Raw genomic sequence first — 26,744 nt, forward strand, 5'->3', positions numbered from 1 at the left:
TTGCAACTCTGGTTGCTGGTGAAAAAGTCGCCCTCTCAGCCGGAAATTTGACGTGCTGCGGTGCGAGCGACGGACCCCTCTTTCAAAGCTCCAAATGTGAAGCCAACCTGGCCCCACCGACCGCTGCCGCAGATTTTAATCGATAGACTCCAAGCAACCTTGCATGTGACTGTAGCCGTGGTACCTTCCGTCCTCATCGCTACCTCTTTGCTCTGTCGAGCTACAGACGCCCGCGATTCACCTTTACAAGACAACTCACTGTCGTCGCCTTCAGTCGCTACGCGCCGTGCCAGCGCTTCCATTCGCCATGCCGAAGAACTGAATCTCGCCAGCCACGCCACTACCAGAATGTCGGCTTCCATCTCGAGTCTCCAGCAAGACCATCTTCAACCCACGAGCCTCAGATAGCAATAGCCCTGGGCTCGTGTGTCACTACTCGAGCAGAAGCCCACTACATACGACCCTCTGTCCTAGAGACCGGCCATCAACATGTACGTCCAGCGAGAGGTGGCGAACCGGCTGAAAGGCATCGGACAGTGCTGATAGGATTGAAGGAAGTTCGGCAAGCATATCCAGAAGCGTCAATTGGAGATCCCCGAGTATGCGGCAAGCTTTGTAGACTACAAAGCCTTGAAGAAGGTGAGTTGATGTCGTGAGAGGAGGACTGGGCATGATCAGACACTGATGCCCAATAGCTCATCAAGAAGCTGAGCGCGACTCCAATACTTGCAGCAACTGCTACTGGCAGCGATGGTGAACCGCTGCAGGACTCTCAAGCCTCACTTCAGGCAAATAAGGCAACCTTCTTCTTCAAGCTTGAGCGAGAATTGGAGAAGGTCAACACATTCTACCTTCAAAAGGAGGCCGAAGTCTGTGTTCCAATTCTCCTAACATACCTTTGAACCTACTGACGGACCGCAGCTCAAACTTCGCCTGCGCACCCTATTAGACAAGAAGAGAGGTCTACAGTCCCGAGCAACTCCAGCTTCGAAACTTTCCTCCAGCTATGTCACTCTCGACGAAGGCTTCCGCCTCTTCAGCAACGACCTCGACAAGTTACAGCAGTTTGTGGAGGTGAACCAGACGGCGTTCTCGAAGATACTGAAGAAGGTCATTAGTATTCTACTGCTGAGATGAGGGTTTGAGCTAACTTTTGGCAGTGGGACAAATCCTCAAAGGTGCATCCACCTCTGGCGCAATCGATTCTTGTTGGCATGCTGACGCGTCTATAGTCTCGAACCAAAGAGTTGTACCTCTCGCGCGCGGTCGACGTGCAGCCCTGCTTCAATCGCGACGTTATAAGCGACCTCTCGGATCAAGCCACAACCGGGCTTCTGGAGTTGCAGGCATGGGCAGAAGGAGAGAAGATCGCATACACTCCAGCTGTAGAGCTCGAGAACAGGACACAACCTGCAGCCCAGGACGATGAGATCGAGAACCAAGTCCTGCAGGCAATCAATGCAGGAAATGCTACCCTCGTGAAAGAGTGGTCCAGCAGGATATTTGGAAACGAGGATGCCAGAGAGCGCATCAGTCGAGTCTTCCTGAACACAGTCAACACGGCAGCTCCGGTTGCACAGGATGTCCTGTACCAGACGAATCTGGTGGACTTCAACTATGCCGACCCGATCAACGAGCGAAACTGCATACACGAGGCGCCTGTCTTTGGAAAAGCCAACGTTCTCCAGGCGGCATTGGCCAAGGGCGCGAACATACGAGCCCCAGATGTCTATGGCCGCATCCCACTGCATTATGCATGCATGCACGGAAGAAATGAGATGGTCAAGATGTTGGTCGCGGCGGCCCAGGATACCGTGGACTTCAAGGACCTGGACAACTTCACACCCCTGGTCCACGGCATCGTCCACTCACAGGCTACCAGTGTGCAGGAGATGCTGCAGTATGGCGCTGTGGTCAATCCTACCGGCTCGACGGACCATCTTCCTCTCAATTTGGCGTGCCAGTATGGTTCGGTCCCGATCGTGCAACAGATATTGCGATTTCAGCCGGCGATCGTGCCTGACGCTGAAGGATTGTATCCCCAGCACCTGGTAGCACGCTTTGGTAGAAACAACCAAATCTTGACGATGCTGAAGGCTTACGGCGTGGACATGGATCAGCCGGACAAGCTCTACCAATGGACGCCAATCTTTCACGCGGCGTCAGAAGGGCATCTTGAGTGTCTACGACAGCTACTGGAATTCGATGTCGATCCCGTTGTGATTGATGAGAAGGGCTTGTCAGCGATGTACTATGCGGCTTGGGAAGGCAAGCTCGATTGTATGCAGCTGCTGGCTCAGGCAGGCGCTGGATCGATGGGTGATGGTGCGGCACGGCATGCTGTGGATGTACAAATGGAACCCCCACCACCGCCAACTTCAGGCTCCGTCGCACTTTCGAATGACCCCGAAAACATCCCATCGCTCAGCCTGCCACCCCCAATCATTCCTCTCCGACGGTATGGCCATAACTTCTTGGACACCACCAAGACGTTCATCCTCCTCTCTTTCGACGGACTGGATGACGATGCCATCGAGTTCTACGGTGACAGCAAGTATCCAGCTGCACGTCTGACAATCTCTTCCAAGTCTTCTGACTTGATCCCGCGTAATCTGCCTCTGCCGATACAGGACGACTTCAAGAACATCTCCTTCACCATTGAGAATCTGGAAACCTTCAGCATCGACTTCGACATCTTCCCAACTTTTGGCAGCAAAGTCATTGCCAGGGCCGCGGCCTCTAGTCGAGTCTTCACCAGCAAGGCCAGCAGCTCTGGGAAGTGGCATCTTGAGCTTTTCGACCCCCGACTTCGTTCGATTGGTCGCATCAGTTTCCGTTTTCATGTGGTCACACCTTTTCATGGCATTCCCCTCGAGATCACACATTTTGCCACCTACTGGAAAGCGACAAGCCAATTCAGCGAAGACCATCCTAGCAACCTGATCACTGGCAGTAGCTTGTCTGGGGACTTCATGAGACTGTTTGTACAGGTCACCAGAGACGGCGTACCTGTACTTTACAATGACTGGGCGCTGCCGAGCAGCCGCAACGATCTTGTCAGTAGAATGACATACAACGAATTCGAAGCAGCAGGTTTGCACGCTGGGCGAGGACGCGGTATCCTTCAAGGCCTTGTCGGTTCAGGCATCGACCGCGACGATCTTGCCATTGCGCAGAGGCAGGTTGCGAGATCGTACGCTTCACTTGCAGACGCACTGGCCCTATTACCACCGGATCTGCACCTTGAGATCCATGTCTGTTATCCTACGCGGGCAGAGGAGCAGGATCAACAGCTTGGGCCAACTCTCAACATCAACATGGTCATCGACAGCGTGCTCAAGGTCGTCTTCGATCATTCAAGACATCTGCGAGAGATGAAAGATCAGCCGTTGCGCAACTTCGTCTTTTCAAGCTACAACGCAGATGTCTGCACGGCGTTGAACTGGAAGCAACCAAACTGTGAGTCGCCCTTCTCCGTTCTGCGAAATTTATGCTGACTTTCTTCTAGATCCTGTCTTGCTGTGCAATGAGCTTGGCGTTGCACCACCGAACGGTAAAGACAATCACCCGAGCCACAATATGGTTACCAACTGCGGTCGAACCGACATGTCTATCAAGGAGTCAGTTCGCATCGCCCAGAGCAACAACTTCATGGGCCTTATTTGCACGTCTCGCCTGCTTGAGCTAGTCCCGGCATTGATTTCATCGGTCAAGGAGGCCGGATTGGTGCTCATTACCGACTACAGCCACGATCTGACGCGGACCCGACCGGCGAACGTACTAAACTTACCACGCGGCGTGGATGGATTACTGATGAACAATGCGGTGATGAGGTTTAAGGAGGCGATAGATCAATAGGAAATTCCCGCCCATAATGAAAAGTTCATCCCCATTGCTCCCAAGCTCTGATCGGCCTACAGTGTGAACAGGCGCGTGGTCGTTCTTAAAGAATTGGGAAGATGACTGTCAAAGGATTCCGTCAGTGAGTGGGCAAGGAAGCCAGCGAGCGTGTTAGCAAGTGAGTGAGGAAACGAGGTAGTGAGTGAGCAAGTGACCTAGTTAGTAAGGGAGGCAATGATCCAGCACCACTCGCCTCATGAATTGCAGGGATAACTAACAATGCTATGCGTCCCACTTTGAGCAGAACGACAATGGTAATTTGCAGCTCCTGTTACGCCGTTGAATTCTCTTGTCATTTGACTTGCTTATAGAAAAGCTGGGCCGCTCATATCAGACTTCTGTGTGCCTGCACGGCCGCTCGTCGCTCGAGGAGCCAGCCCGGCACCCTCCACGCTGACAGGGCGTCTTGACTTGGTCTGCGCTAGTCGCGGCCTTGCCTTGTGCATGCTGTCTGCGCTGACCAGGTCGATGGGCTCGCTCAGCCTGTTGTGGTGATGATTACCTGTCTTTCGATTTGGTGACACAGACGAAGGTTCGATCACTTGGACGTTGGACGCTAGTGGAGAGGACGACATCTCCTGCAAGCGGTCTTTCCACGCTGGCCTCAGTGCTCCCGATTCCGCTGGAGATGTACTCAGCCTCGACCTGGATGGCGGCTGGGACTCTGGTCGTACCGGTGGGGGCGTGGGTGATGCCTCGTGCGTTAGCACCCAATCTCTCTCGTGTCGGGGCTTATGCGCATCTTTGAGCCAGTCAGGTCTCTCGTCTTCGATCCAGTCGTTGCTGTTCATCGACGACTCCGTCGTGGTATACTCCCCATCGTCATCTGGAGTGATCATGATGGATTGACTCATGACCCGCGGAAAGTTGGGCGCAAAGGTAGACTTGACCCTTTGGCTTAGTCTTTTAGATTTGCGAGTATTCGACCTTCGTGGGTCCAAAGGTTGAGGCTCGAGGGAGGAGGACTCGGAGTAGGTGGTCAGCATACTCTTGCCATTCTTCGATCGTCTCGTGCGTCTGAGGCTACCGGCAGAGGACCTGTTCGCAGAGCGACTGGGCTGCCTTGTATGAAGCGAGGATGCTCGAGACCCATGAGCAAAGAGCGGGCTCTGCACGCTCGCACGGGATCTATCCTTCACGGCGGTCGCTCGGTTGTGGATGAATGACTGTCGCTTGACGTCCACGGGTCTGTTGTCTGCGACACTGTCGCTACGCTGCACCATGCGAATGCTCTTACGCTTGGGGTCTTTCAGAGTGTCGATAGTGGCGATGGACAAGGCTGGAATAGAAAGCGACCCTGTATGTTCAGATTGAGGTGGTTGTGGAAACTCGGACGGCCTTGTAGAGAGTAGGCTTGTTCGTGTGGTCGTCATGGAAGCCATGCTGCTAGCTTCTCTCGTGGTTGACAAGCCGCCGAAGCCGCTCCTCCCTCTGCGATGCTTGTCGATTCGCTTGGATGAATGTCTCGCCATGCCACCGATTGCGCTCGTGGTAATTCCCAACCCAACGTCGCCACCAGATCGACGAGAGTGGCGGGAGGTTCGCTGCGCACGCTTACCAGGCGAAAGCTGCGAGAGATGCCTCGAGTTGCGAGCCATTTCGGCCGGTACTGAGAAACTGTCGTGTGGCGTGTGAAGCCCTGGTGCGTCCTGACCCCACTCAGGGATATTGGTGTCTGCGCGAATGGCAGCGTCCCCCTGACCGATCGAGGATGCGTAACTCATGCGTGAGAATCGCTTCGACCACCTAGATCTGCGATTCGCTGGATGAGAGGGCAAATCCAGGGAGTTCAGCGTTATTTGTGGTGGATGCTCTGCCGTCTGTGATAGTGAAGCTGCTGCTTCTGTCTCTTCATCGATGCCCGCGCTCTTCTCGACATCCCTTTGCAGTTCTGTGGTGACTATGATCGTATCACCACCATCTGGAGGTGGGATTGGCCGTGAGATTGGTTTCTGGGAAGGCGTTGGCGACCAAGTCTCGTATCTACGACGTCGTCTCCTGCAACACCACACCAAACAAGCGATCAGCAACGCAGCGCCAAGCAGACTCAGGACCACGATCGCTGCGATCACGCCTCCACTTGGGCCTGAGCTGGCGTGTTCAGTGGCCAGTTCAGCATCAGCCGTCGATGTTGGACTGCTTGATGCGAGCGTGCGTGTGGTGAGGCTGGAATGGGTTGGACTAGTCGCCGCGATGGCTTTGATATCGATTGTGAAGATCTGACTTTGATCTTCATCTCCATCGTTGGATTTTGCGGTCAGAGTGGCTTTGACCGTCGCTGGTTCTGCGGTCCTGGGTACGGTGCCAACAAGTTCTCTTGTTGCTGGCTCGAAACGCAGCCACTCAAATCCCGCTGGAAGTGCGACACTCAGAACAAGATCGACTTCAGTGAACAGAGCATCGTCGAAGTGGTAGCGCAGAGTATCGCCAGCTTCGGCCACAATCATTCCAATTTGTCCATTGAAGAGAGTTGTATTGTTCGGAATCAGGTTGATGATGGCCGTCGCAACGTTGCCCAAGAGATCAGTGACTGTTACTGTAAAGTTCTGTTGTTTCACGTCTTCTGGCACATTGCCCTCGATCGCGAGTGTGGATATGTCGAAGCTTAACCATGAAGGCAGCGAGGAAGCCTTCGCACCTTGCCACTCTGCGACTGGCAATCTGACCCCGTTGCGGAACAGCTGGTCTCGAAGAGAAGGTATCGCGATGTGTCTGCCAGCCGTGACGTTCATATCCTGCTCTTCGGGCACAAAAGCGAGTTGCTCAGTACCGATGGCAATCGTGAATGAGGCGGTTGTAGCACTGAACCCCGGGATATCGGAAGCGATTAAAAGGATCTCCCATGATTGTGGAAAGGCGCTGAGAGATGGTGCTGTTCCTGAGAAGGTCAACAGTGTAGTGTCGAACTTGAGCCATGAAGGTAGCGGGGTGTGGTCGCTGAGTGTCGCGTAGTAGTACAGCTTCCTCTGCACAATATCGATGAAGGACTCCTGTTGAAAATCGAACTGGAAGACTGTGGCTGGAAGGAGTGTGACCACCGGTGGATGGCTGCTGGAAAGGTTTGCTGTAGCAGCCAGTTGCTTGCTAATATCTCCTGACAGCTGTGGTGCGGTATCTTGCGAAACGACCAGCGTACACCCCATGTGAGCTGCTCCAGTGCTATCGGCAGCTGTCAACGTGAATTCGCTGGACCCAACATCTCCTTGACCTGGCGCTCCTGTGAGAGTTCTTGTTGCACTGTCGATTGAGAGCCATGCTGGTTGATTGGATAGGCTGTAGGAGAAATTCGTTGAACTCGGCGCAAAGGTGGAGTCTGAAAGCTGGAAGTTGTAAGGAGTGTTCACGCGGGCGACCGCTGGGACCTGCGAGTTGAATGGGAAGGCTGCAGCAGGTGTAGTAGCTGCTATCTTGATCAAAGCGCAGCAAATGATCCATAATGGCGCTGTGCGGGTGGCCATGTTAACCTGCAGCACATTGCATTAGCTGTAGGGGCGTTGGATGCAGGTGTGAAGTATCATCCAGTACGCGAGGAAGCGCGTGTACGCGTAAAGTGGCTATATCGCAGCCCTTGCTGAGGAGGCCTCACAAGAATGGGGGCGGCTGGTGGGCGGGTAGCCGGGAGTGTGAAGTAAGGGATGGGAGTTCACCTGAAGAAAACATGTGTCTATCCCCAGAATTGAGGGTCTGTCCATGCTGTCGATGGAGAGTACGGCCAGTTTGACCCTGGGGATGATCATGAGATGTGGTGAGGTTACGAGGGAGGTGAGCTATCAACACGGCCAGATAGGGGATCTTCGCGCCGTGAGGAGGGCTTTCACGGGCTGGTATTTTCGAGGTGAGGTTTGATTTCTGCATGCTTTCTCCGTACCTTCCCCATGGTCAAATGTATGGCACCTGCTCTGGGAGCCATAGAAGGCTGGGGATCTTTGGAGAAACCGGGGATGTAAGGTACAATTGCCCTTAGAGTGCTTAGAATTAGGAGGTGAGGTATGCGTTCTTCTTGCTGTGAAGAGAGCTTTCCAGCGCTGGTATATTCGAGGTATTCCATCTTCACATCAAATCATCCCCGGATCATTCCCATGGTCAAATATACCGTATCGGCTCGGGATGCCATGGATCTTTGGGGATATTCGGGGAAAGAGGCCAGGTGAGGTACAATTGCCCTCGAAGCGCTCCGATTTCAGAGGTGAGGTGCGGACCCTTCTCGCCGTGAGGAAGGCTCTCATGGGGCCATATTTCCCAGGTGAGGCAATATATCCGCGAAAAGCCCAGGGCGACGAAGGTACGTTAGGAGGATTGCGCGGCCTGGGCGCTGGGAGGGAAGGTGAAGTCCCAGGTGAAGTCCCAGGTGAAGGAAAGGCGCAAGCGCAGGTGTAGGGAAAGATCACACCGTGCCCAGTATATAGAGGTGAGGGCGCGCCCCTCCGCGCGTGAACCTTTTCCTCCCCAGCAGCGTTACTACCCAGCAGCGCGCCCGCCCCCCCGCGACCAACCCTGCCCCGCAAGCCGCTAGCCGCCCGCCCGCCATGACAATCGGTGTGGACATCGCTCTCGCGATCGGTGTCGGTTTCGCTTCGGTGGTCTTGGCCAACAAGGCCGAGCGTTCACGCGCGCGCCGCGCCGCCGCTGGCCTTCGCGGTAAGTTTCCCTCACCTCACTGTCCCCAGGTTGAAAACTGACACCTCCCAGGCAAGCGCCGCAACAAGCTGCGCGGCTTTGTGGGCCTTGAGCCCAAAGACTACACGGAACGTCCGCCTGAGTGAGTACACCATCCTCACCTCACACCATCCCCGCAACATCATCCCCGAAACTTCATCCCCGTCCACGCCATCGATCCCTTCATCGACCGGTTTGTCTGACCTCCATCCCAGGGACAAGAACCTCCTTGTTTTGGACAGCGCCTCGGCAGTCGAGGCTCACTTGTACGGGACCTGCCCCCATGGCGCCGCCGCCGCCGCCACCGCCTCCGCCGCCGACGAGGCCACGCAGGGCAGCGAAGTGGAGGAGGACCCCTCATCCCAGCAACTCGTCGTTTACGGCGTGGACCCGGCAAGGAGCAGCCCCCCTCCCTCTCCCCAGCAGTGAGCACTTCTTAAAGTACGCCGTGGCGCCTTCGGTGCCCCAGTACGACCACGACACCTTCGAGAAGAACCTTGCCCACGCTGGATGGACCGAGCAAGAGACCGACTACCTCATCAACACGTACTCCGAATGCAATGGCAAATGGCCAGTCGTTGCCGACCGATACGACTACCCCGACTCAGACCGTTCCATGGAAGATCTCAAGACGCGGTTCTACGCTGTCCAAGCGACACTCCTCCAACTCTCCACACCGATCACATCAATGACGGCATCAGAATACCATCGATACGAAACACTCACCAACTTCAACGCTGCACAAGAGACCTCGCGAAAGAAACTGGCAGAAGGACACCTCTACCGACGCGCAAATGAAGTCGACGAAGAGACGGTACTGCTGGGCGAGTTGCAGCGCATCATGCTCAACCAAGCCACCCTCGACAGCCAACGCGAAGAGCTACGGCATCGACTTGACAACCCATCGCCATCAACGAATGGCTACTCATACAACACATCACAAGCGCTCACCGGCCTGTGGCAGCAACTGCTGACCCAGGATCGGATGAAGAAGAACCCACGATTGCGCCCAACGAGTACGTATCTGCTGCCGCCATCACCGCCCTCCTCACTGCCCGCATCGCTTCCGCACTCGCTGCTCATCTCACTCCACCACTCACTTCCCACATCACTCCACGACTCACTCTCCACCCTTCTCCGCCGTCACATGCTGCTCTGCCTCTGGATCTGTCTCTGACTTGAAGCAGGCAACCAAGCCGTTGATGGCATGTCAACAATGACACCAACCTCTGCCGCTCCTCGAGAAACACCTCGTCGACCTCATTCGCTTGCCTCTGCCACCACCCTCCCTGTCGACCTCCCCAAAGCAGACCAAATGCGCTACGGCGTGGTCCTGCAAGAGAGATTACCCACAGGTGTCACCTTCACCTCAGACAAGCTCACCAAACCTCGAATCGCCAAGTCAAGCATCCAGACGGAGAAGATTGCGGCAATACTACAACACATTGGCGTCCCAGAGGTGATCCCGCTCCCTACACCGGCGGTGATCGAGCAATTCGAGTCAATCATGCAAGTCGTGATGACCATCTTGGACCTCAGAAAGCTTGGGGAGAAGGAAGAACATGAGCTGAGAGTCCTTGCCGCCGGACAGTAGGTTGGCGCTATGCTGAAATGATTAATGATGTTATGACCTTACCGCTGTCTCCATTTCATCATCGTCGTCTCTGCTGCCATGTTCCTGTCTGACCTTCTTGCAATACATCCTTCCATGGGCAAAGCGGTTGTCAGTCTACCACCACCGTCGCCGTCGCGCCTTTGTCATGTCACTGACTCGACATCTTGCCACTCCTCTACCTTGCTGCCATCCCACTCGAAGTGCTCTCCCTGCCAGACCGCCATGCCATGTCATCGTCTCAATGTTTCAACAGCTTGTCGCCCACTCTCCAGCGAAGATCGACTCAAGTCGCCTCTCCCGCCTCCCACTACCTTTGAATGCACTCATGCCATTGCTCAACGACGTCGCACGCTTCCAATAATGTCCGAGCCCTTTGCATTCAGGCGAGACCTCACGCCTCAGGAGACCCTTTCATCTCCAGTCTCCCATCTTGCCGGCCTGGAAGGGGTTGCGGTACATAAGACTATCGGCAGCGTGGTGTCTTTGGCGACAGAAGCAGTTTGAACGGAACGATGAACACGATGGGAACAAATACTTGAGGCAAATCGAACTTCAATTCTCTCAATTAATCTCTGAACTCATCCTCAAAACCCCTCCAAACTCCTCCCAGCCTCGACCTCCTGCCTCCAGATCTTCCTATCCGTACCCGTCTGCACACCGGGCCCATTATACATACTCCCATACTCATTCCCCGTCGCCCATTGTGCGCCCTCGCCGTCCCTGCTCTTCTTCGTCGCTCTCCGCCTGAACCACTTGCCATAGATGAGGAGGTAGTAGAGCCTGAACGCCAGGAACGCGAACTTATCTCGCTCAAGGTCTTCGGGGTAGTCGGCGCCCAGGTCGACGGCGGCGCTGATACCGCTGATGCAGGCGACTTCGTGGGCGTTCACGAGCGTCCAGGAGGCGGCGTAGCGGGTATGGCGTTTTCCTTGGAGGAGCCACATCCAGGGGACGACGAAGAGGTAGTGTGTGAAGCTGTGGCAGAGCTGGTGCCACCAGTCCTTGCGGATGATCTTCTTCTCGTCGATCTCGTCCAGGGTCCAGAGATGGCCGTCTCGTTCTTTGTTGAGGAAGATTGTCTGGAAGACGTGCTTGTCGAAGGGGACTTCGGGTGGGAATTGGGCTTGGTAGTTGGTGCAGTCGAAGCACATTTCGAGCTTGGTGAGGTCTTGAGGGTACATGCGGATGAGGTACATGGCTTTGAAGTTGTCTTTGGCGAAGTCGCAGCGTGATTGCATGCCTTCGCCGTTGATTGAGGAGACGGCGAGGTCTTTTTCGTAGAAGTTCTCGTAGTGGCGCTTCATGTACTCGTGGTCTTGGTGCGTGACGGTGATGTCGTTTGCGAACTTGGCAGATCCCAGGACTCGAGACTCGACGCCTGTAATGGTTTCCTTCAACAGACGCTTCGCAGTGTCAGTTAGGACGCAAAGGACGATCTCATCGTACTCCTCGGTCGTTTCCACTGCATCTGGATCTGCCTTGGAGCCTTCAACATCGTCCGGAACCCAAGCAGAGTTGGGGTTGTGTCCATCCGCGACTGGGGTCCTCCCGACGATCTTCACGGTCACCCCATTCTTGTCCCTGCGAACCACTCTTGTGACCTCCGTCGACAGGCGGACATTGACTCCCCTCTTGACCAGATTCTTCCTCCAAGTCTCGTAGAAATCGCTCAGGTTCGGGAAGACGACCATTGGCGGTAGATTCGAAGCCACGCTGTTCTTGACCGGGGGATACCACATGCCATACGTGGGACTCGTGCACAATCTCTCCAAGATCATCGAAGGGACCTCAGGTGTGTAGTTTCCGGTGCCCAGGAACAGCGCAACCATTGGCAGCGTGACAATGTTCGCAAACTCGTCCGAGAAGCGAAACAGCTTGACCAGATACTTGATCGGCAGAAGAGCAAAGAAGATCTCGAACATCCGCACTACACTCAGCATCGTCCTGAATCTCCTAACCTCGCCCGAATGCTTCTCAAGTAGCTTCGTGGGGTATACGTTGCTCCAGAACTGCTCGCCTTTGCCAAAGGAGACCTGGAGCTTCACAGGATCCGCCCAATACCCGTTCCTCGCGAACATCGTCAATGTGTGGTGGAAGATGTATGAGCCTCCCTGCACGCCTTGATTGAGCCATGATGCACCCGTCTCTTGCTTGTTCAATGGGATCGAGTAGGCTTGGCCTCCGCAGTAGTCGACGGCGTCTACGATTGTAACGTCGAATTTGTCCGGATGGTTGGAGAGGTGGTGTGCGCAGGACATGCCTGTTAATACCGTCAGCATCGAGACTACCTCCAGCGCTATTGACTACTCACCAGCAGCTCCAGCACCCACCACCAGAACCTTCTTCCGCTTCTGGCCCTCCATATTCTTACTCATATTGAACCTCGTCTGAGACCCGTTGGACTCCAGTAATGGCCGTGGCTCGTCAGTCATGTCCAGTTGTCGTCAAGGAAGGGAGGCAGGAGACGAGGAACAAAGAAGTCATAACGACCTCGTTCGCCTCTTGCTATGCAACGAATGGTGAGCATGACAGGCATCGCGTACCTCACAATGAGCATGACAACCGTGTCGACGTCGTCATCGAGCGCCTGTTCTGAGCCCTAGCGCGCTCGATTGGCGCGGACGAGATTGAGTTTCACAAGATCTCAGATGTGCGCTAGTCGTATGCGGCAGCATCGTGGTCGATCAGTCGAAACAGAGCATGTACATGTATGCTCTTGAGTCTCTGGCAATCTTCTTCTTCCTTGTTATCCAGGCAAATTATGTATGAAGGGTACCATGATTAGGAGTTACTTGAAACTTCGTGAGCTCCGGGGTTGTGTGCACAATAAGTTCTCAGATACAGGAGCACGGAAGACAGGCAGAACAGGACTTGAGAAATGACTTTGGAAAGATATATCGAACGCGAGCGGTGAATTGGCTGCATTTGAAGCCTTGTAGTGGTCGCTGAAGAGCTCTGATAGTAATATGACCTTCAGAGCGTAGTCTTTCCATTCCATTTGGCCTGTACGTTCGGTCCAGGCACAAGTTCCAGTCATTCATCTCGTGTCTCTGGCCTAACAAGCGGCATGAGCAGCGGTCTTTGACCTTCCTCCGAAGAGAGTCTTGCTTTAGGAACAAGTCCAGTCCATGGCAACTCAAGATCAGAGCAATTGCCATGCCTGATGCGTGAAGCTCTGCCATTGATCTGTCTAGGGCGGTTGATCCGAGCCATGTAGAATCAACACCTGACAGTACGTCGCTTTCTGAAGCCGTGAGAAATGCGAGCTGTGTTCCATCGTCACTTTCACGAACCGAGATGTCGGTGGGCCAGAATGTCCTTTACCAATCAAAAATCAATGCCCTCAGCACGACATCCGATCAACTTTGGGCATATGGTCTTGTTGGCTAGCTCTTTTACAATCACACCGCCACAGCAATGCTGTCTGCAGTCTCTTGCTTGAAGGGATCGTTTCCACCAACCAGCGAAATCTTCTCTCCTCCTTCGGGTTGGATACTCCATTCAAGCGTCTCGAACTGTCAACCAGATGTCAGCACATCTACTCCATGCTTCCATCCATAATACGAATAATCTCTTGCAGATAGAATGTCACGCTTTCCAGGGTATACTCACAAGCCCCATCCTCGTCTTCCTCTCACTCTTAAACCGCATCAAAGCCTTCCCCTTCGTCCCCTTCACCCAATAACTAATATCAATCCTCCCATGCAACTGATTCAACTCCCCCGCAATCCACGGAATCTGGCTCGCGAAATAAATCTCGTCGCCCAGGATCTGTCTCGCTTCGGGGTTCGTCCGCAATGCGTAGAGGGTGCTGCTCACCACGGAGCTGCTCGTCTTTTGATAGTTGAAAATCGCCAGCATGGAGCCTACCATGATGATGGCGAAGATGGGCATGGTCTTGAGCCAGCGGTAGGAGCCTGTCGATATGGAGGGGAGGGCGCGGTCGGAGCGGCGTTCCATGAGGGGACCTGAGCCTGGTTTGGGCGCGGCGACGATGGTGCGGCGGGCGCCATGTTGTTGTTTGAAGAGCTGGCGGATTGACGCCGGCCGAATGCGCGGTCGTAGTATCATGATGGAGGGCGATGCACGGGAAACATTGAAGATGCTTAGGAGCTCTGAAGTCGAAGCTGGGCCAACGCCAAGACATGGCGATCTCTGCTGAGAGGAGAACGACAAGGATGGTTTACACCGCAGGTCAAGCATGGTCGATCCAAAGATCAGCAGGAACATGAATATAGAAGCACTGAGTACCTGTCGCGACCAGGGAACAGGCCCCGCATGTTTAGGACAAATACGTCTCTATCTCTCCCAGTACTTCTACTTCCACACCAACGATCAACCCCGTACGTTTCTACTTTCTAGCTCTTCGTCCCATCGAACCAGAACGTACCGAGCGTAGCCATCAACCTCCTCGGAAATCAGATTTGCGGCCTGCGTTACTTGCTGCCGCAGCACTAAGACACGGGTCAGAAAATTGCGACCATCGTTCGCAATAGAAGACCTCGTCTCTCGTGACATACCCCGTTGACGTGACAAGGACACGAACAGCCTGCACACTCAACACCATCCTTGATCAGGACTCCATCACGAGCCGTCAGTCCAAAAGGCACCGAGATGGCGGCGGAGACAGCTACGATCAGCAAAGCCATTGTGGGCAAGAAGAACTTCATTGTTGTGGTAGGATATGCCTTGGAACAGTTTGTTGATCGAATCGACGGGATACTGGTTGACGCTTCATCGAGATGGCTGTTCATCTTTATAGATGCATCACGCCTATCTCGCCGCGTCCCCCTGTGGCAGCGTTGTGCCTACTGTGAATAGAAGGTGGTATGGTGTTGTTACTGTTCTACTGCGTGCTGAGTACCTATCTCCCCGAAGAACTTGATATCGCATGCAAACTTGGCTCGTAGCGTTATCTATCGTTACAGTTGAGAAGAAGACAACGACCAAGCATATGATGACCACAGATGTCCCACCTAGGGCTAAGGGACGGCAGCGAGCGATATGGCCTCTCACGGTAGTTCGAGCAAGGGCAAGGTTGATCAAGAGATCAGCAGGCACGAGTAGAAAGGTATGTAGTCTTAAGTTCATGTCATCTTTGAATTCTTTTGACATCTACACGTAAGAGCTCATCTAAAGAGCTTGCCACAACTCCATCGCTTGAACGCTTTTAGTTCGGGATATCTCAATCACAATGCATCGCTAAAACACCAAATACCAGGCTCATCATACACCTGAGGTCCTGAACATGCTCAAGTCGCAGTCAGTCCCGTTCCAAAAACGCTAAGTGCGCTTCAAATGCATCAGCTCTGCGAGGCTGCCACTACGATGAATGCGTGTGGTCGTTGTCTCGGAGAATGTCAAATCAACCGATCATGTCGACGACTTCTTCGCCGTCGATGATGATCGTGTTGGTGTCGGATAGTGAGGCTGGAGGATCTATGGTTTTGATCCGGAAGCCGTTGAGAATCTCCATGTAGTACTCGCGCGATGCTTTGCATCGAAGGTCGCGGCGATACAGTAATGTCGCATGGTTGAAGAGGTTGTCGTCGTCGACGGTAGGGATGGATCTCCAGTCGATGTTATAGTCGCCGAAGATGAACCGCTTCATCAGAAGTTGACTTGAGTTGTCACGGTCGGCATGTGGATGACCTCCGGTGGACGTCGAGTCACATGTCGAAAGATTATTGGGTGATGACGGTGAGGCCCTGTCGGAGGATTGATGACTGGCGGGCGAGGCTGGTGACGTTGATCGACCGATGTCCGACGAGTTGTCGAACGTGCTGCTTCGACTGGAAGATGACGATGATGTCAAATTCGTGACCATCTCAAGGGTTGGGGAGATTTTGGAGAGGTCGTCCTGGCGGGAAGCGCCTGGAGATATGAGTCCCAGAGGTGATGAGCAATATCGCCGTTGCACGTGAGCCGTTAGGAGACCGAAGGCTGATTGGAAATTCCGGAGGTGGGGCGCAGGCCAGAACGAGACGGTTTGCTGAGGCGGGCGTCGGCGGATTTCTTTAAGACGCCGGGCGCCCAAACATTATTCACTCGACAACGACGATGACGCTCAACCGATCATGTCAACGCCGAGTGAATGTCGTGGTTCACTGGAACCAAAGCTGCTCAGATCTCGAAGCCGGCGTTCGTAGTCATCGGCTCTCTTCTTGGCAACGTCGACGGCAGAGATGGTCATGTCGATTTCGTCGTTGTAAAAGACCTGGAAGTTGCGCCAGTCGCGGCAGCCTTTCTGCTTCTTCATCGAGTCGACGATGTTGCTGTAGGTCTTGGGGTGGCTCATCCGCAAACATCGGCTTGGCCTCTCTCCCGCCGGCTCCGGCATCATCATGGCTTCAATCTTGGGATCCGACTGTCGTTTGCATGGTGGCAGCTTGGATATGCTGGAATTAGAGGCAGTGCTACAGCGGCTGCTCGCTGATTCGCCGGTCCCCTGCCTCTTGAGGCCTGTCTTTTTCCTTGGCAGTCGAGGCGCCTCGTCTTGGTCGAGCTGTGGGAAATTGGCCGGCGCGGCACAGAAGCAATTCAGTCGCATCGTCGAGAGGTGTGTCGTGTATCAAGTCGTCTGAGGGAGCGGTCGAAGTTCTAAAGGTATGAATGTGGTTGCTGTTGACGTCGAGTCCAATGGACGTTAAAGGTTGCTCAGCCTTGGCTACGCAGCGACCCGATGAGAATGGAAGCACTGGGCGAAGAGTGCCGTTCCTGCACAATGCTGGTCGCACGTAAAGCTGTGGTGTCGAACGGACCTAGGATAGGTTGGTGAGCAGCTTGTGTGTCGAAGGAGCTCGTCCGCGGATAGCCTTGGTCTGCTGGTCCATCGTAGTAGTGGTAGGTGAATGAGTGTTTCGATGGAGGGGTCCTGGGAGAAGAAGAGGGCGTTGAGCAGGTGGAGATATGAGGGAGACGCACGCGCCGACGGGCACCCTCGAGCAGTGGGAGCGTACCCACATCGAGCGCTCTAGCTTGCAGGACAAGAGTCTTAGCGGAAAGGCAATGCAGGCCATTCTGCCGATCCAACCGAGCTCGCTTCGGTGTCTGACTGCAACGCCCGTCCGCGCCACGCAAAAAGAGGCCTCACGCTGGCGCTCAGTGACGGAAGCGTCGTGATGCTCCACCGATCGTCGCCTTTGCGTGCAACATTCGCCCGACAAGCCTTTGGATCGCGCAAGTAGTTGCTTCTTGGCCTGCACTGCGCAACGCCCTTTTGGCCTGAGTGTCTACAATTATCCGCGCCCTGATGCGAAGCCTCTTGGTATTTGCGCGGCGCCCGCCGTCATCCCCAGCATCGACCTTTGGCACAGCCAGCGCTGGCCTGAAGCAGACCAGGAGCTCGCAGCCACGGCGATACCATGCCCGCCAGTGAGCGCGCACTCGAGCTGTCGGCAATTGAAGCAACCTGGCACGGTCTGCCTGCTGTGTGGGACGTCTCGAGGCGCGGCGCAGAGGCCGGAGGCGCTGTGAAACGACGACCCCACGCCTGCTGTGCGCAACGACAGAACAGTACAGAAATCGTGGAGACCATAACACCACCCCATCGTCCCTCATTGGAATATGCACGAACGGTCTGGAGCTATGGACACTGACACACCACACCTGCTCTGTTGGTTGCTCACCAGTCATCCGCAGCCGCCGCGGTATATTTTTCATTCATCAGCGTCGGTGTTTCGCAGAGCGATTGAAGTGCGAATGACGACCCTGGCATCTCTAGCACCTCGCTTGGTTGCAGATGCGACCACCCGATCATGTCGTGCGCAGCAATCATTATGAGTTGGTAGCTAGACGGCTGGCACGGAATCGACGGCCAGTTTTGCCGCAAGCGCGTGTACTGTTACATTTCTAGGAGCAGCACGTTTTGGCATTCTTGGACATCAGACGCCACGGAGACGAAACGCTTGATTTACAATCCAAAGCCTACCCGCAATAGACGGCAGTCTGACTTTCACTCTGCTCCTCTGCCTGCTATTGTTTGCGCGTCCCCCTTCGGACGAGCCATGGCTGTCGTCCGACCGAAAATCCGATGAGATCGATGGCCTCTCAGGATCCGTCCGCTGCCCTTTTTCCATCCGCGGAGTGGTGGTCAGGCACCATGGGACATCGTAAAATGCCATGCGACGCTGGGGGCTTCGCCACGATCCTGTCATCCCCGACTCCATGTCTCCTTTCATTCACCGGCCAGGCTTCCTTTTGATTGTACAGCTTGGTGCCAAGGTCAGCGGGGCCTCGTAACAGTCACCAACGTCCCTGACAAGACCGAGCTTACAGAAATATGTTTTCCCACGAATAGCTGGCGCTGTCGGGGTCATCGGTCACGTCTTCGACCAGAAACATCTTCTTGACCGCCTTGACGAAATGCATGTCGGCCCTCCTTCTCCGCTTGAAACAAAAGTAACAGACAGTATTGGGGCCAATTAGGTCCTGCAGTGTCTGCAGCAATAGAGGGAATGCGGGCTCGAAGTACACGCAATCTGCCGCAAGCACCACATCTGGCTGAGGGATATCTTGAGGACGCGGATTTCCCCAGTCATACACGGAGGCCTTGACAGCATCTTGCAAGTTGTTGTGCGCGATATTCTGCTGCATCAAGGCCTGCATGGGCTGCTGATCCGTGATGTGAACGACATCCTTGGGCCTGCACCCCACGGCTATGGCCAGCCTATCGATGAATGAGTACATCCCGTGGTATGCGTGACAAGAAAAGCTCGCGTGCTCATCACATACCCACAGAGCCCGCCGCCAGCACCCAGTTCAACGCTGCGAGATTTTCTAGTCAGCTGCTTGCAGTTGCATTTGCAGATGAGACATGAGCAATTTCGAGACCAACATTGAAGAATCCTGCAACTCGTCCCGCTTCCGCCGCAAGAGGTATTTCCCAAGTATCATTCCTGCAGGCCATGCCTGGCCACCGTTGCCGGATGTGAGGTCTTCGCGGAGAAGCAATGGGGGCGTAAGCAGGCCGTCAAAGTCCACCGCTTTCGTGGAGGCTGCCTTGTGTGTGGGAGATTGAACGAGGTCTTCTGAAAGGAGGCCATCCGCGTCGCCTTTTTCCGATTCAAGGTCCGACAGAGACATGTCTGTATGATTTTCGCTATTCCAGACACTGAGCGTCGTCGACTTCTGCCCTGGCAGATCGGCAGAGTTTGCTCGACCGTTCAATGGTTCGGCGGGAGGCGCACACGTCATTGGCACATGCTTGGCCGCGTGCTTGTCGCTGCATCTCGAGAAGCTTGTTCTCGATCGTGGAGGAGAGAAGTCGTGGTCTTTCTCCTCCTCCCTGGCTTTCATGACTCTTCTTTCTCTGCATCTCCGCTACCAATCACCGGCAACATCTAGTCTGTTCGGTCGACATGCATGGACAACTCACATTGCATTGAATCGCTATCGAAAAATCACTCCTCAATATCACCGAGTCCGTCATCCCACCTCGACTTCTGCCAGCGCCACAACGCCCAGTGCAGACCAAGCAGCACAATCCTTCCAGTCCTGCTTGCCTGAGCAAAAAATGCCGCAAATCGCTTCTATCATCAGGAGATCGCAGGCCTTCGCACGTCTCACACGCAAGGCAAACAACAAATGACAGGATGCCTCACTTACCGCCTTCCACCATCCTGTCATCAACGAAGCGGACTGTTGGAGGTCAGCATTAGAGCGAGCGGAGAGGACAGGAGCCGGATATCTGGAAACGGGAAACGGGAACGACCATCGCTTCTTGGGCGCGGTACGTACTGCTAGTCTTCGCAGTTCTCGAACGCTCTTCCGTCCGGAACTACTACTACAAGACTTGTGTGGCTGCTCGTGGCTCGCGAACTTATCAGCGACGACGTGGAACTCAGAGCAAGCTTCGTCCACAATCTTCCGTCCCTGGAGAAGTTCTTCCATGAACGGCCATCGTCATGAGACACCGAGGTAAGGCCTCACAGTACAGCTTCACATTGTCCGAATGCTATCTGTACCTCTGGGCCGTACACGTAGCTTCACTCATCCAAACCGTGACGTCGATAGACGAGTACCGAAAGCTTCGAGCTTCCAGAAGGCCAGCTCAGCACATCACTGGTGGAATGCGTCCTTCGATGCACTTATGTGCTACCGCACCTAGGTCGAATCTATGATCTACCGGGACGAATCATGACGAGCTTCTTGGGATGTGGAGGTCAAGAAGACCAAGATTCTTGGAGGGTAGTAGTCTGTGATATGTTGCCCGACCTGTCCACATCTTAGGTCCATACAGAGACTGTGCAGTCAGTGGTATGCCTCGGTGAAATGGATCTTGTTCGATGAGTAGTGTTGTCGTGATGGGGCAGTTGAGGCTATAGTCGCCAGGTGAGTTCGTCGTACTCTTCATCGTCAGCACAACATCGGGCCTCATGTGTTTGTTCTGCATCACAAAGGCGACATGTGCTCAGTCTCGAGTATGCTCATCGTCCTGCTCAAAAGTGAAACGAAATCACATTGTCACTCCTCCCATTTTAGCGACGACCAAACTCTCGATCGTCTTCTAGAACGCTTGGATAGACACCTCGAAAATCTTGCGGATAATTGTTCCACTTGGAGCGTAACAACGTGAGGTAAGGGTTGTATCCGTTCCTTTCTATCTCATATTCGCGTGAGATGCTCGAGGGCTTGTCGTTTCGAGTCTCTTATTATTGTATTCATCCAATACCTAGAAGTGATGAGGGCCTTTCAAGACACTACCCGAGAGGGTCGCTTCTCAAGTTCAGAAGCATGTTCAAACTACAGACCTGCACGAGCAATCGTCGTCGGGTCTCACATATGTAATTTGTGTGACCTGGTCGCAGTACGGCTTCGAGAAGTCTGCACACAAGCGTGTCATTATCCACACCGACGCAGAGGTCTTACTGTTCAGGTCGCCCAACAGAAGCCCTTCGCAGGTCCAGACGTACTGGTCAAATTAAGCACACGGCTCTCGAGGATGGGAACACGTCAATGTAGGAACGCTTTCTTGAGTCCTTGGTCTATTGGTACATCTATCTGCATAGAGGTCTACCTGAGTTTGAGAAGCTCGGCCTTGAGCCCCTGAGACTGGAGTCTGCTATCACTGCTCCTGGCAGCATCACGAACTACTGGCCCTCACCAGGCTTGTAGGCTTGTTCGTGAGAGGCGATGGCTCGACCCGAGGGATCCGTCTGCTTGCTCCACGTCGGCGTCCATCGTTGCACGGTGCCGGCGCAGTATGGCGGGAAGTGCTCGTCGAACATGCAGCGGTACCAGTAAGCCTCCTTGGAATCGGGGATGTCGTCTCCCCACTGTGGCTTGTCTTGGCGGATGTTGGCTTCCACCATTTGCTCATCAGTCACCATCTTCTTTGCCTCGTCCTTGAGGCCATCGATCCAGCCGTAGCCCACGCCGTCACTGAATTGCTCCTTCTGTCTCCAGAGAATGTTCTTGGGGAGATATGGTTTCGCACCAGGCTCGCCTTCGGTATCGAACGCCTTTCGGAGGATGTACTTCTCAATGCGGTCCTTGGTGATCATCTTTTCTTGTGGGTCGATGTTCATTGACAACTCGAGGAACTCCTTGTCCAAGAAGGGCACACGAGCTTCTACACCCCAGGCCGATGTACTCTTGTTGGCTCGCAGACAATCGGCAAGATGCAGGTTCTTGACACGTCGAACGGTCTCCTTGTGGAACTCGTTCTTGTCAGGTGCGTTATGGAAGTAGAGATAGCCACCGAAGATCTCGTCGGAGCCTTCACCAGACAGCACCATCTTCACGCCCATGGCCTTTATCTTGCGCGAGAGGAGGAACATGGGTGTACTTGCGCGAATGGTGGTGACATCGTAGGTCTCGAGGTGGAAGATCACGTCGAAAAGAGCATCCAGACCTTCTTGGATGGTGAAGGTGAAGGCATGATGCCGAGTGCCCAGGTACTTGGCAACCTCCTGAGCGGCCTTCGTGTCTGGCGCACCAGGCAGACCAATCGAGAAGCTGTTGAGTTGTGAGAGAACGGGGACGGAGTTGAGGTGGTAGTTCTCGTCAATTCCGGCGAGCTCCTCCTCAGTTACATCTGGTCGTGGTGCAGCACCGTTGGCTACGCCGTTGATTGTAGGGCTGGCTGTGCCAGAAATCAGTGCTTGTTGCCGAGCATATTCCTTCTGCAGGCGGACAGTCTCGCGTTGTGCAATTGAGGCCACGAGAGAGCTATCCAGTCCTCCTGAGAGCAACACGCCGTATGGCACTTCAGCCATCAGTCTCTTCCTCACGGAGCGCTCGAAAGTTTCTCGTAGCAGTTTCAGGTCAAGCGGGGTCGTGGGGATGCTATCGGGCTCGACAAGCCACTTGGGTGTGAAGTATCGTGTAAGCGTATCTGTCTTGCTGTCGTATACGTGGCCTGGCGGGAAGGCGTCGATCTGGTCGCATACTGGGTGAAGGCACTTTAGTTCAGAAGCAAAGTATACGGCGCCTAGCTCAGGTCAGCACGCGAATGTACCTCCAGTCTTCGATTGTACAAACCTGGTGTTGAGGATGACTTTCCCATGTAGAAAGTCGTGATTCCAATAGGATCTCTTGCTGCTATCAACCTATCCTGTTTCTTGTCGTGCAATACCCAACTGAACATGCCGTCCAAGAACTTAGGCGCATCGATGCCATGCTCCTGATACAAGGGAATGATGACCTCGCAATCGGAGTGTGTCTTGAAAGGGTATGGGGTCTTGATCTGCTTCCTCAGGATCTTGTGGTTGTAGATCTCGCCGTTGACTGCCAGTGCGATCTGGCCATCTTCGCTGAGAATTGGCTGGGAGCCAGTGTCGATGCCGACGATGGAGAGACGCTCGTGGACGAGGATGGTGTTGTTGGCGGTGTGGTTTCCACTCCAGTCGGGGCCGCGGTGTTTGACCTGCTTGCCCATGCGAATGGCCGTGGGGCGGAACTTTTGCACATCGGGATGGCTGGAGGTGGTGGATTAGCATGTGACGGTCGTGTGCTGGTGAATGAAGAGGACACGCACCAGTGGCACGCGAAGATGCCACACATGATGACGGTGATCTGCTGAGCGAGCGTGTATGAGTGTATGAGGGGAGGAGCTGGCGTATCGTGCTTTATGGCGGTGTTGGGATGACTCTTCACGCAGCGGATTGACTCAGAGCCATTGGCACAGAGCGTCTGCCCCTCGGTGAAGGGACGGTAATTTTGTGACGTGCCGATGTCGCCGATCTCTTATCTCGACGGGCCGCACCTAGCTGCCGAAGCATTGGACGCAGGGCACCCCGGCATGGATGCACGCTTCCTTCGAGATTCCAGGATGCAGACCAAGACTCGCAGTTTCACATGATCACCTCGTCCACGCTGCCACGAAAGTCTGTCGCTCCCAGGGCATTGGCGTCACCAGGCAACCCGAATTCTCCCCATCATCATTGCTATTCTTACTGCACCGTCGCTCTTGTGCTGCCAGGCGCCAGTATACTCGAAGCACAACTGACGCCACCGAGACGCGTGTAGCTCTCCGCGATGACCTAGAGCCAGGGTGCGAGACATGACGAAAACGGGTTCCACCCCCAACTGAACCGTCGTCTCCAGTTGCTGGACTGCATCAAACATGCCCAACATGCGAGCTGCCCTTGCGGCCGCGGCCCAGCGACGGCCTCGACGTGATCGAAGCCACTCCCTTTCCACTGTCCCTCCGGCAGAGAACGACGAAGACTACATCCCCGAGCTGGCAGCCATAGCAGCATCCATCCTCTACAAATCACCGCTTCCATCTCTAGAAGGCCGACCAATTTACGTACTCAACGCGGCAGCATTCCCCGACGCCTTCGAGGTTGATTACGACAGCTTACTCGCATACGTCCTTGCACGCCTCCCTGGCGAAGACGAGTTGATTGCAGGTGCGGACTATGAGATTGTCTTCTTCGCCGGCGGAACTCCAGACAATGCAATAGCAGAGAAGAAGAACGGGCCAAGCACTGGGTGGTATCTCCAAGCGTACCACGTGCTCAGCAGGGCCACGAGGAAGAAGTTGCAGAAGTTGTATATCGTACATCCTCGGACATGGGTGAGGGTGCTTATAAGCGTGTTTGGCACGATAGTCTCGCCCAAGTTCCGACGAAAGATCCTCCACGTCAACTGTTTGTCACAACTGGCGTTACACCTCCCTATTGAGAAGCTGCTCATACCGCCAAGTGCATACCTGCAGGACAGAAAGGCCGTACCGGACATATACGCTCCATTCGTGACGGGAAGACGGGCGTTTGGAGTGAAGCACCCTTTGCCCAAGAACATCAATACCGGAAAGTCGAGACCGCCCCGTGTCTTGAGGGAGACCACGAGCTTCATTTTGATGCCGTCCAACATCGTCACAGAAGGCTTGTTCCGTATCCCACCTCACAACACGCTCGCTGGGGTGCTGAAGGAGGCATACGATCGGGGCCAACATTTCGTCGTATGGAAGGAGAAAGGGGCAACCTTTGTACAGCCAGGTGTTGATCCCTCGCTCATTGACGAGGTCCGATTAGGTCAGTATTGAACTTGATTGAAGAGTATCGCAGAATTGCTAACCCAACGCAGAGGACGCATACGGCGTACATCTGGCGGCATCCCTCATCAAAACGTGGTATCGAGAACTCAAAGAACCGATTTTCCCCGAATCATGCTATCCACAGCTAAAGGAAAAGTACGAAGATCCCAACGTGCAGGTCACGCCTGAAGACCTTGTCGACTTGATCTTGCCTGCGTCAAACGCTTCACCTTTGAGTCCTGTCTCGCGGGAGATAGTGACAAGGCATCTGTTGCCTTTGCTATCTCTAGTGGCTTCACATGAACCACAGAACAAAATGAACGCCGAGAATCTTGCAATTTGCTTCTCGATGTGCCTTTTGTGTGGCTCAAATCAGATGGAAGACGGCAAGATGTCGGCGATTATCAAGAGGGTGCTGCAAGCAGCGATTGAAGTCTGGCCGCAACTCCAAACTGGCTTGAGCATCGACTCGAAAGCGTTCCTCATTGACGTACAGCCACCGACAGATTCGAAAGAATACGAAGACCCACTAGAAGATGTTCATCCCAAATCGATCAAAGAGGCAGACGCTGGAGAGGATGGAGAAGGACACCGAATCATCATGAGCGAAGCTGACAGCCCGACATTGCTGTCGCCGGAAGGAGAGAAGCCAGCACTTCCACCGAGACGATCTAGAGCGGCATCACTGAAAAATGCATTAACGCCACACATTCCCAATATTGACATACCGTCGATACCAAGGCCCAGGATTGGCCTGCCCACGCTACCGAAAAGGAAGCCTGCACCGCAATATGCTGATCCACCTTCGCCGTACATGGACGATGCCCCTGATGCACAGCTGATCGATGCGTCAGTCTCTCAACCTCCCCGCTATTCCACAGTCTTTGACTCAGATGGCAGGAGCATACACGTAGCAGATTCGCCGTCCACACACGTACCGGTCGATGGGTTTGGGCCTCCCAGGAGAGCGGACTTCAGCTTCGCAGATGACGAGAAGAAGAGACAGTCTCTGCCGACTCCATCGTCAGAAACGAACCCTCACATTGCTGTCCCCCAACGTAAAGCAGTATCCTCGAGCTCGCAAAAGTCCTCGCCCGATTCCAACAAGGCAGAACCGGTACTCGACACGAGTAGGAAATCATCCGAGACGAGTGCTGTTCTTGCGAGGATGGCAGCGCAACAGGCGGCTAACAACCTTGCTCAGCGCCTAACACTGGATGCTGCTTCGACGACGAATGACCCCAACCCTATCAACTCGGCGCCAGCGGACTTGATCAAAACCCCAGCCAGTGCCACCTCAGAAAGCGAAGGCGTCTTCCGCAAGCCTTCCTGGCCCGCCTCCGCCGCCCGTCAAGCACCCAACATCCAATCCCTCTCCAAACCCATCGTCCCCGTGCGCAAGACGCAGACCGTCCCGATCATAACCGGCGGCGAAGCAACCCTCTCCGCACCCCACGTCCCCAAACCACGAGCTCCCTCCCCGGGCCTCCTGAAACGAATGTCCAGCATGGAGAACTCGTCCCGAACCGTCGACAACAGCCCGCCCAGGAAGGTCTCGGGGAATCTGGAGCCCCGAAGGCTGAATTTGAAGAAGAACTCTGTCGACGACTTGCGGCGCCTTTATGAGGAGCGGGTGACTACCGCGCAGAGTCTGCAGAGCGCGGCGAGGAGAGCGAGTAGTAATCAGTAGAATGGTTGCGCTGGTTCGAAAAGGAGGAGGAAGAGGAGGAGGACGCCACCGCCGATTGCTGGGTTGCAGTGGGTGTGATTGCGAGTGCTTTTTGCTGTTGTTCGGCATCATCATCATCATCAAGTGGAGTCTGTGGCGAAGTGTGCTTTTGGAGTCTGGGATCTGCGAACCTATTGCTTGCTTGCTTGCTTGCCTCTTGGATTCTGAGCTTACCGTGTTTTGAATAGTTAGATGATACCCTCCGATTAACCAACCCCCCCTACGTTAGTTTGTAGTAGTAGTGATAGATAGTTGTAGTTCTGGCACCTGAGAGTCATGACTAATGAGTATATTCTGAACGTTTGATAGAAACTTTCCCCTTTCTTTTCTATACATTCGAGATAACTGTACTGGAGCAT

The 26,744-nt window shown here is 54.4% G+C and overlaps 9 protein-coding genes across 9 annotated transcripts; 3 read left to right on the forward strand and 6 right to left on the reverse strand.

Annotated features, from left to right (window-relative positions):
- Positions 1 to 489: 489 nt before the first annotated feature.
- Positions 490 to 3,858, forward strand: M409DRAFT_22866 (uncharacterized protein; the record flags this gene model as incomplete). Its single annotated transcript, XM_033806527.1, has 7 exons — positions 490 to 495; positions 559 to 639; positions 696 to 869; positions 922 to 1,110; positions 1,161 to 1,178; positions 1,233 to 3,459; positions 3,509 to 3,858. 7 exons carry the CDS (start codon positions 490 to 492, stop codon positions 3,856 to 3,858), a joined length of 3,045 nt encoding a protein of 1,014 aa, XP_033667699.1.
- Positions 3,859 to 4,205: 347 nt separating this feature from the next.
- Positions 4,206 to 7,358, reverse strand: M409DRAFT_66380 (uncharacterized protein; the record flags this gene model as incomplete). Its single annotated transcript, XM_033816913.1, has 3 exons — positions 4,206 to 5,146; positions 5,603 to 5,791; positions 6,038 to 7,358. 3 exons carry the CDS (start codon positions 7,356 to 7,358, stop codon positions 4,206 to 4,208), a joined length of 2,451 nt encoding a protein of 816 aa, XP_033667700.1.
- Positions 7,359 to 8,839: 1,481 nt separating this feature from the next.
- Positions 8,840 to 10,150, forward strand: M409DRAFT_66381 (uncharacterized protein; the record flags this gene model as incomplete). The annotated part of the gene is made up of 3 exons (XM_033816914.1): positions 8,840 to 8,938; positions 8,999 to 9,572; positions 9,744 to 10,150. 3 exons carry the CDS (start codon positions 8,840 to 8,842, stop codon positions 10,148 to 10,150), a joined length of 1,080 nt encoding a protein of 359 aa, XP_033667701.1.
- A 605-nt stretch (positions 10,151 to 10,755) lies between these two features.
- On the reverse strand, positions 10,756 to 12,546 carry M409DRAFT_66382 (uncharacterized protein; the record flags this gene model as incomplete). The annotated part of the gene is made up of 2 exons (XM_033816915.1): positions 10,756 to 12,431; positions 12,483 to 12,546. 2 exons carry the CDS (start codon positions 12,544 to 12,546, stop codon positions 10,756 to 10,758), a joined length of 1,740 nt encoding a protein of 579 aa, XP_033667702.1.
- A 1,026-nt stretch (positions 12,547 to 13,572) lies between these two features.
- Positions 13,573 to 14,242, reverse strand: M409DRAFT_66383 (uncharacterized protein; the record flags this gene model as incomplete). Its single annotated transcript, XM_033816916.1, has 2 exons — positions 13,573 to 13,686; positions 13,784 to 14,242. The coding sequence occupies 2 exons, from the start codon at positions 14,240 to 14,242 to the stop codon at positions 13,573 to 13,575; spliced, it is 573 nt and encodes a 190-aa protein (XP_033667703.1).
- Positions 14,243 to 15,536: 1,294 nt separating this feature from the next.
- Positions 15,537 to 16,721, reverse strand: M409DRAFT_22871 (uncharacterized protein; the record flags this gene model as incomplete). The annotated part of the gene is made up of 2 exons (XM_033806528.1): positions 15,537 to 16,045; positions 16,286 to 16,721. 2 exons carry the CDS (start codon positions 16,719 to 16,721, stop codon positions 15,537 to 15,539), a joined length of 945 nt encoding a protein of 314 aa, XP_033667704.1.
- Positions 16,722 to 18,351: 1,630 nt separating this feature from the next.
- M409DRAFT_66384 (uncharacterized protein) lies at positions 18,352 to 19,255 on the reverse strand (the record flags this gene model as incomplete). Its single annotated transcript, XM_033816917.1, has 4 exons — positions 18,352 to 18,382; positions 18,447 to 18,839; positions 18,905 to 18,937; positions 19,008 to 19,255. The coding sequence occupies 4 exons, from the start codon at positions 19,253 to 19,255 to the stop codon at positions 18,352 to 18,354; spliced, it is 705 nt and encodes a 234-aa protein (XP_033667705.1).
- A 2,006-nt stretch (positions 19,256 to 21,261) lies between these two features.
- On the reverse strand, positions 21,262 to 23,176 carry M409DRAFT_54598 (uncharacterized protein; the record flags this gene model as incomplete). The annotated part of the gene is made up of 3 exons (XM_033812759.1): positions 21,262 to 22,575; positions 22,632 to 23,091; positions 23,151 to 23,176. 3 exons carry the CDS (start codon positions 23,174 to 23,176, stop codon positions 21,262 to 21,264), a joined length of 1,800 nt encoding a protein of 599 aa, XP_033667706.1.
- A 562-nt stretch (positions 23,177 to 23,738) lies between these two features.
- Positions 23,739 to 26,346, forward strand: M409DRAFT_22874 (uncharacterized protein; the record flags this gene model as incomplete). Its single annotated transcript, XM_033806529.1, has 2 exons — positions 23,739 to 24,654; positions 24,707 to 26,346. The coding sequence occupies 2 exons, from the start codon at positions 23,739 to 23,741 to the stop codon at positions 26,344 to 26,346; spliced, it is 2,556 nt and encodes an 851-aa protein (XP_033667707.1).
- Positions 26,347 to 26,744: the final 398 nt, after the last annotated feature.

Source organism: Zasmidium cellare (assembly GCF_010093935.1).
Source record: "Zasmidium cellare ATCC 36951 unplaced genomic scaffold M409scaffold_17, whole genome shotgun sequence".
NCBI lineage: Eukaryota > Fungi > Ascomycota > Dothideomycetes > Mycosphaerellales > Mycosphaerellaceae > Zasmidium > Zasmidium cellare.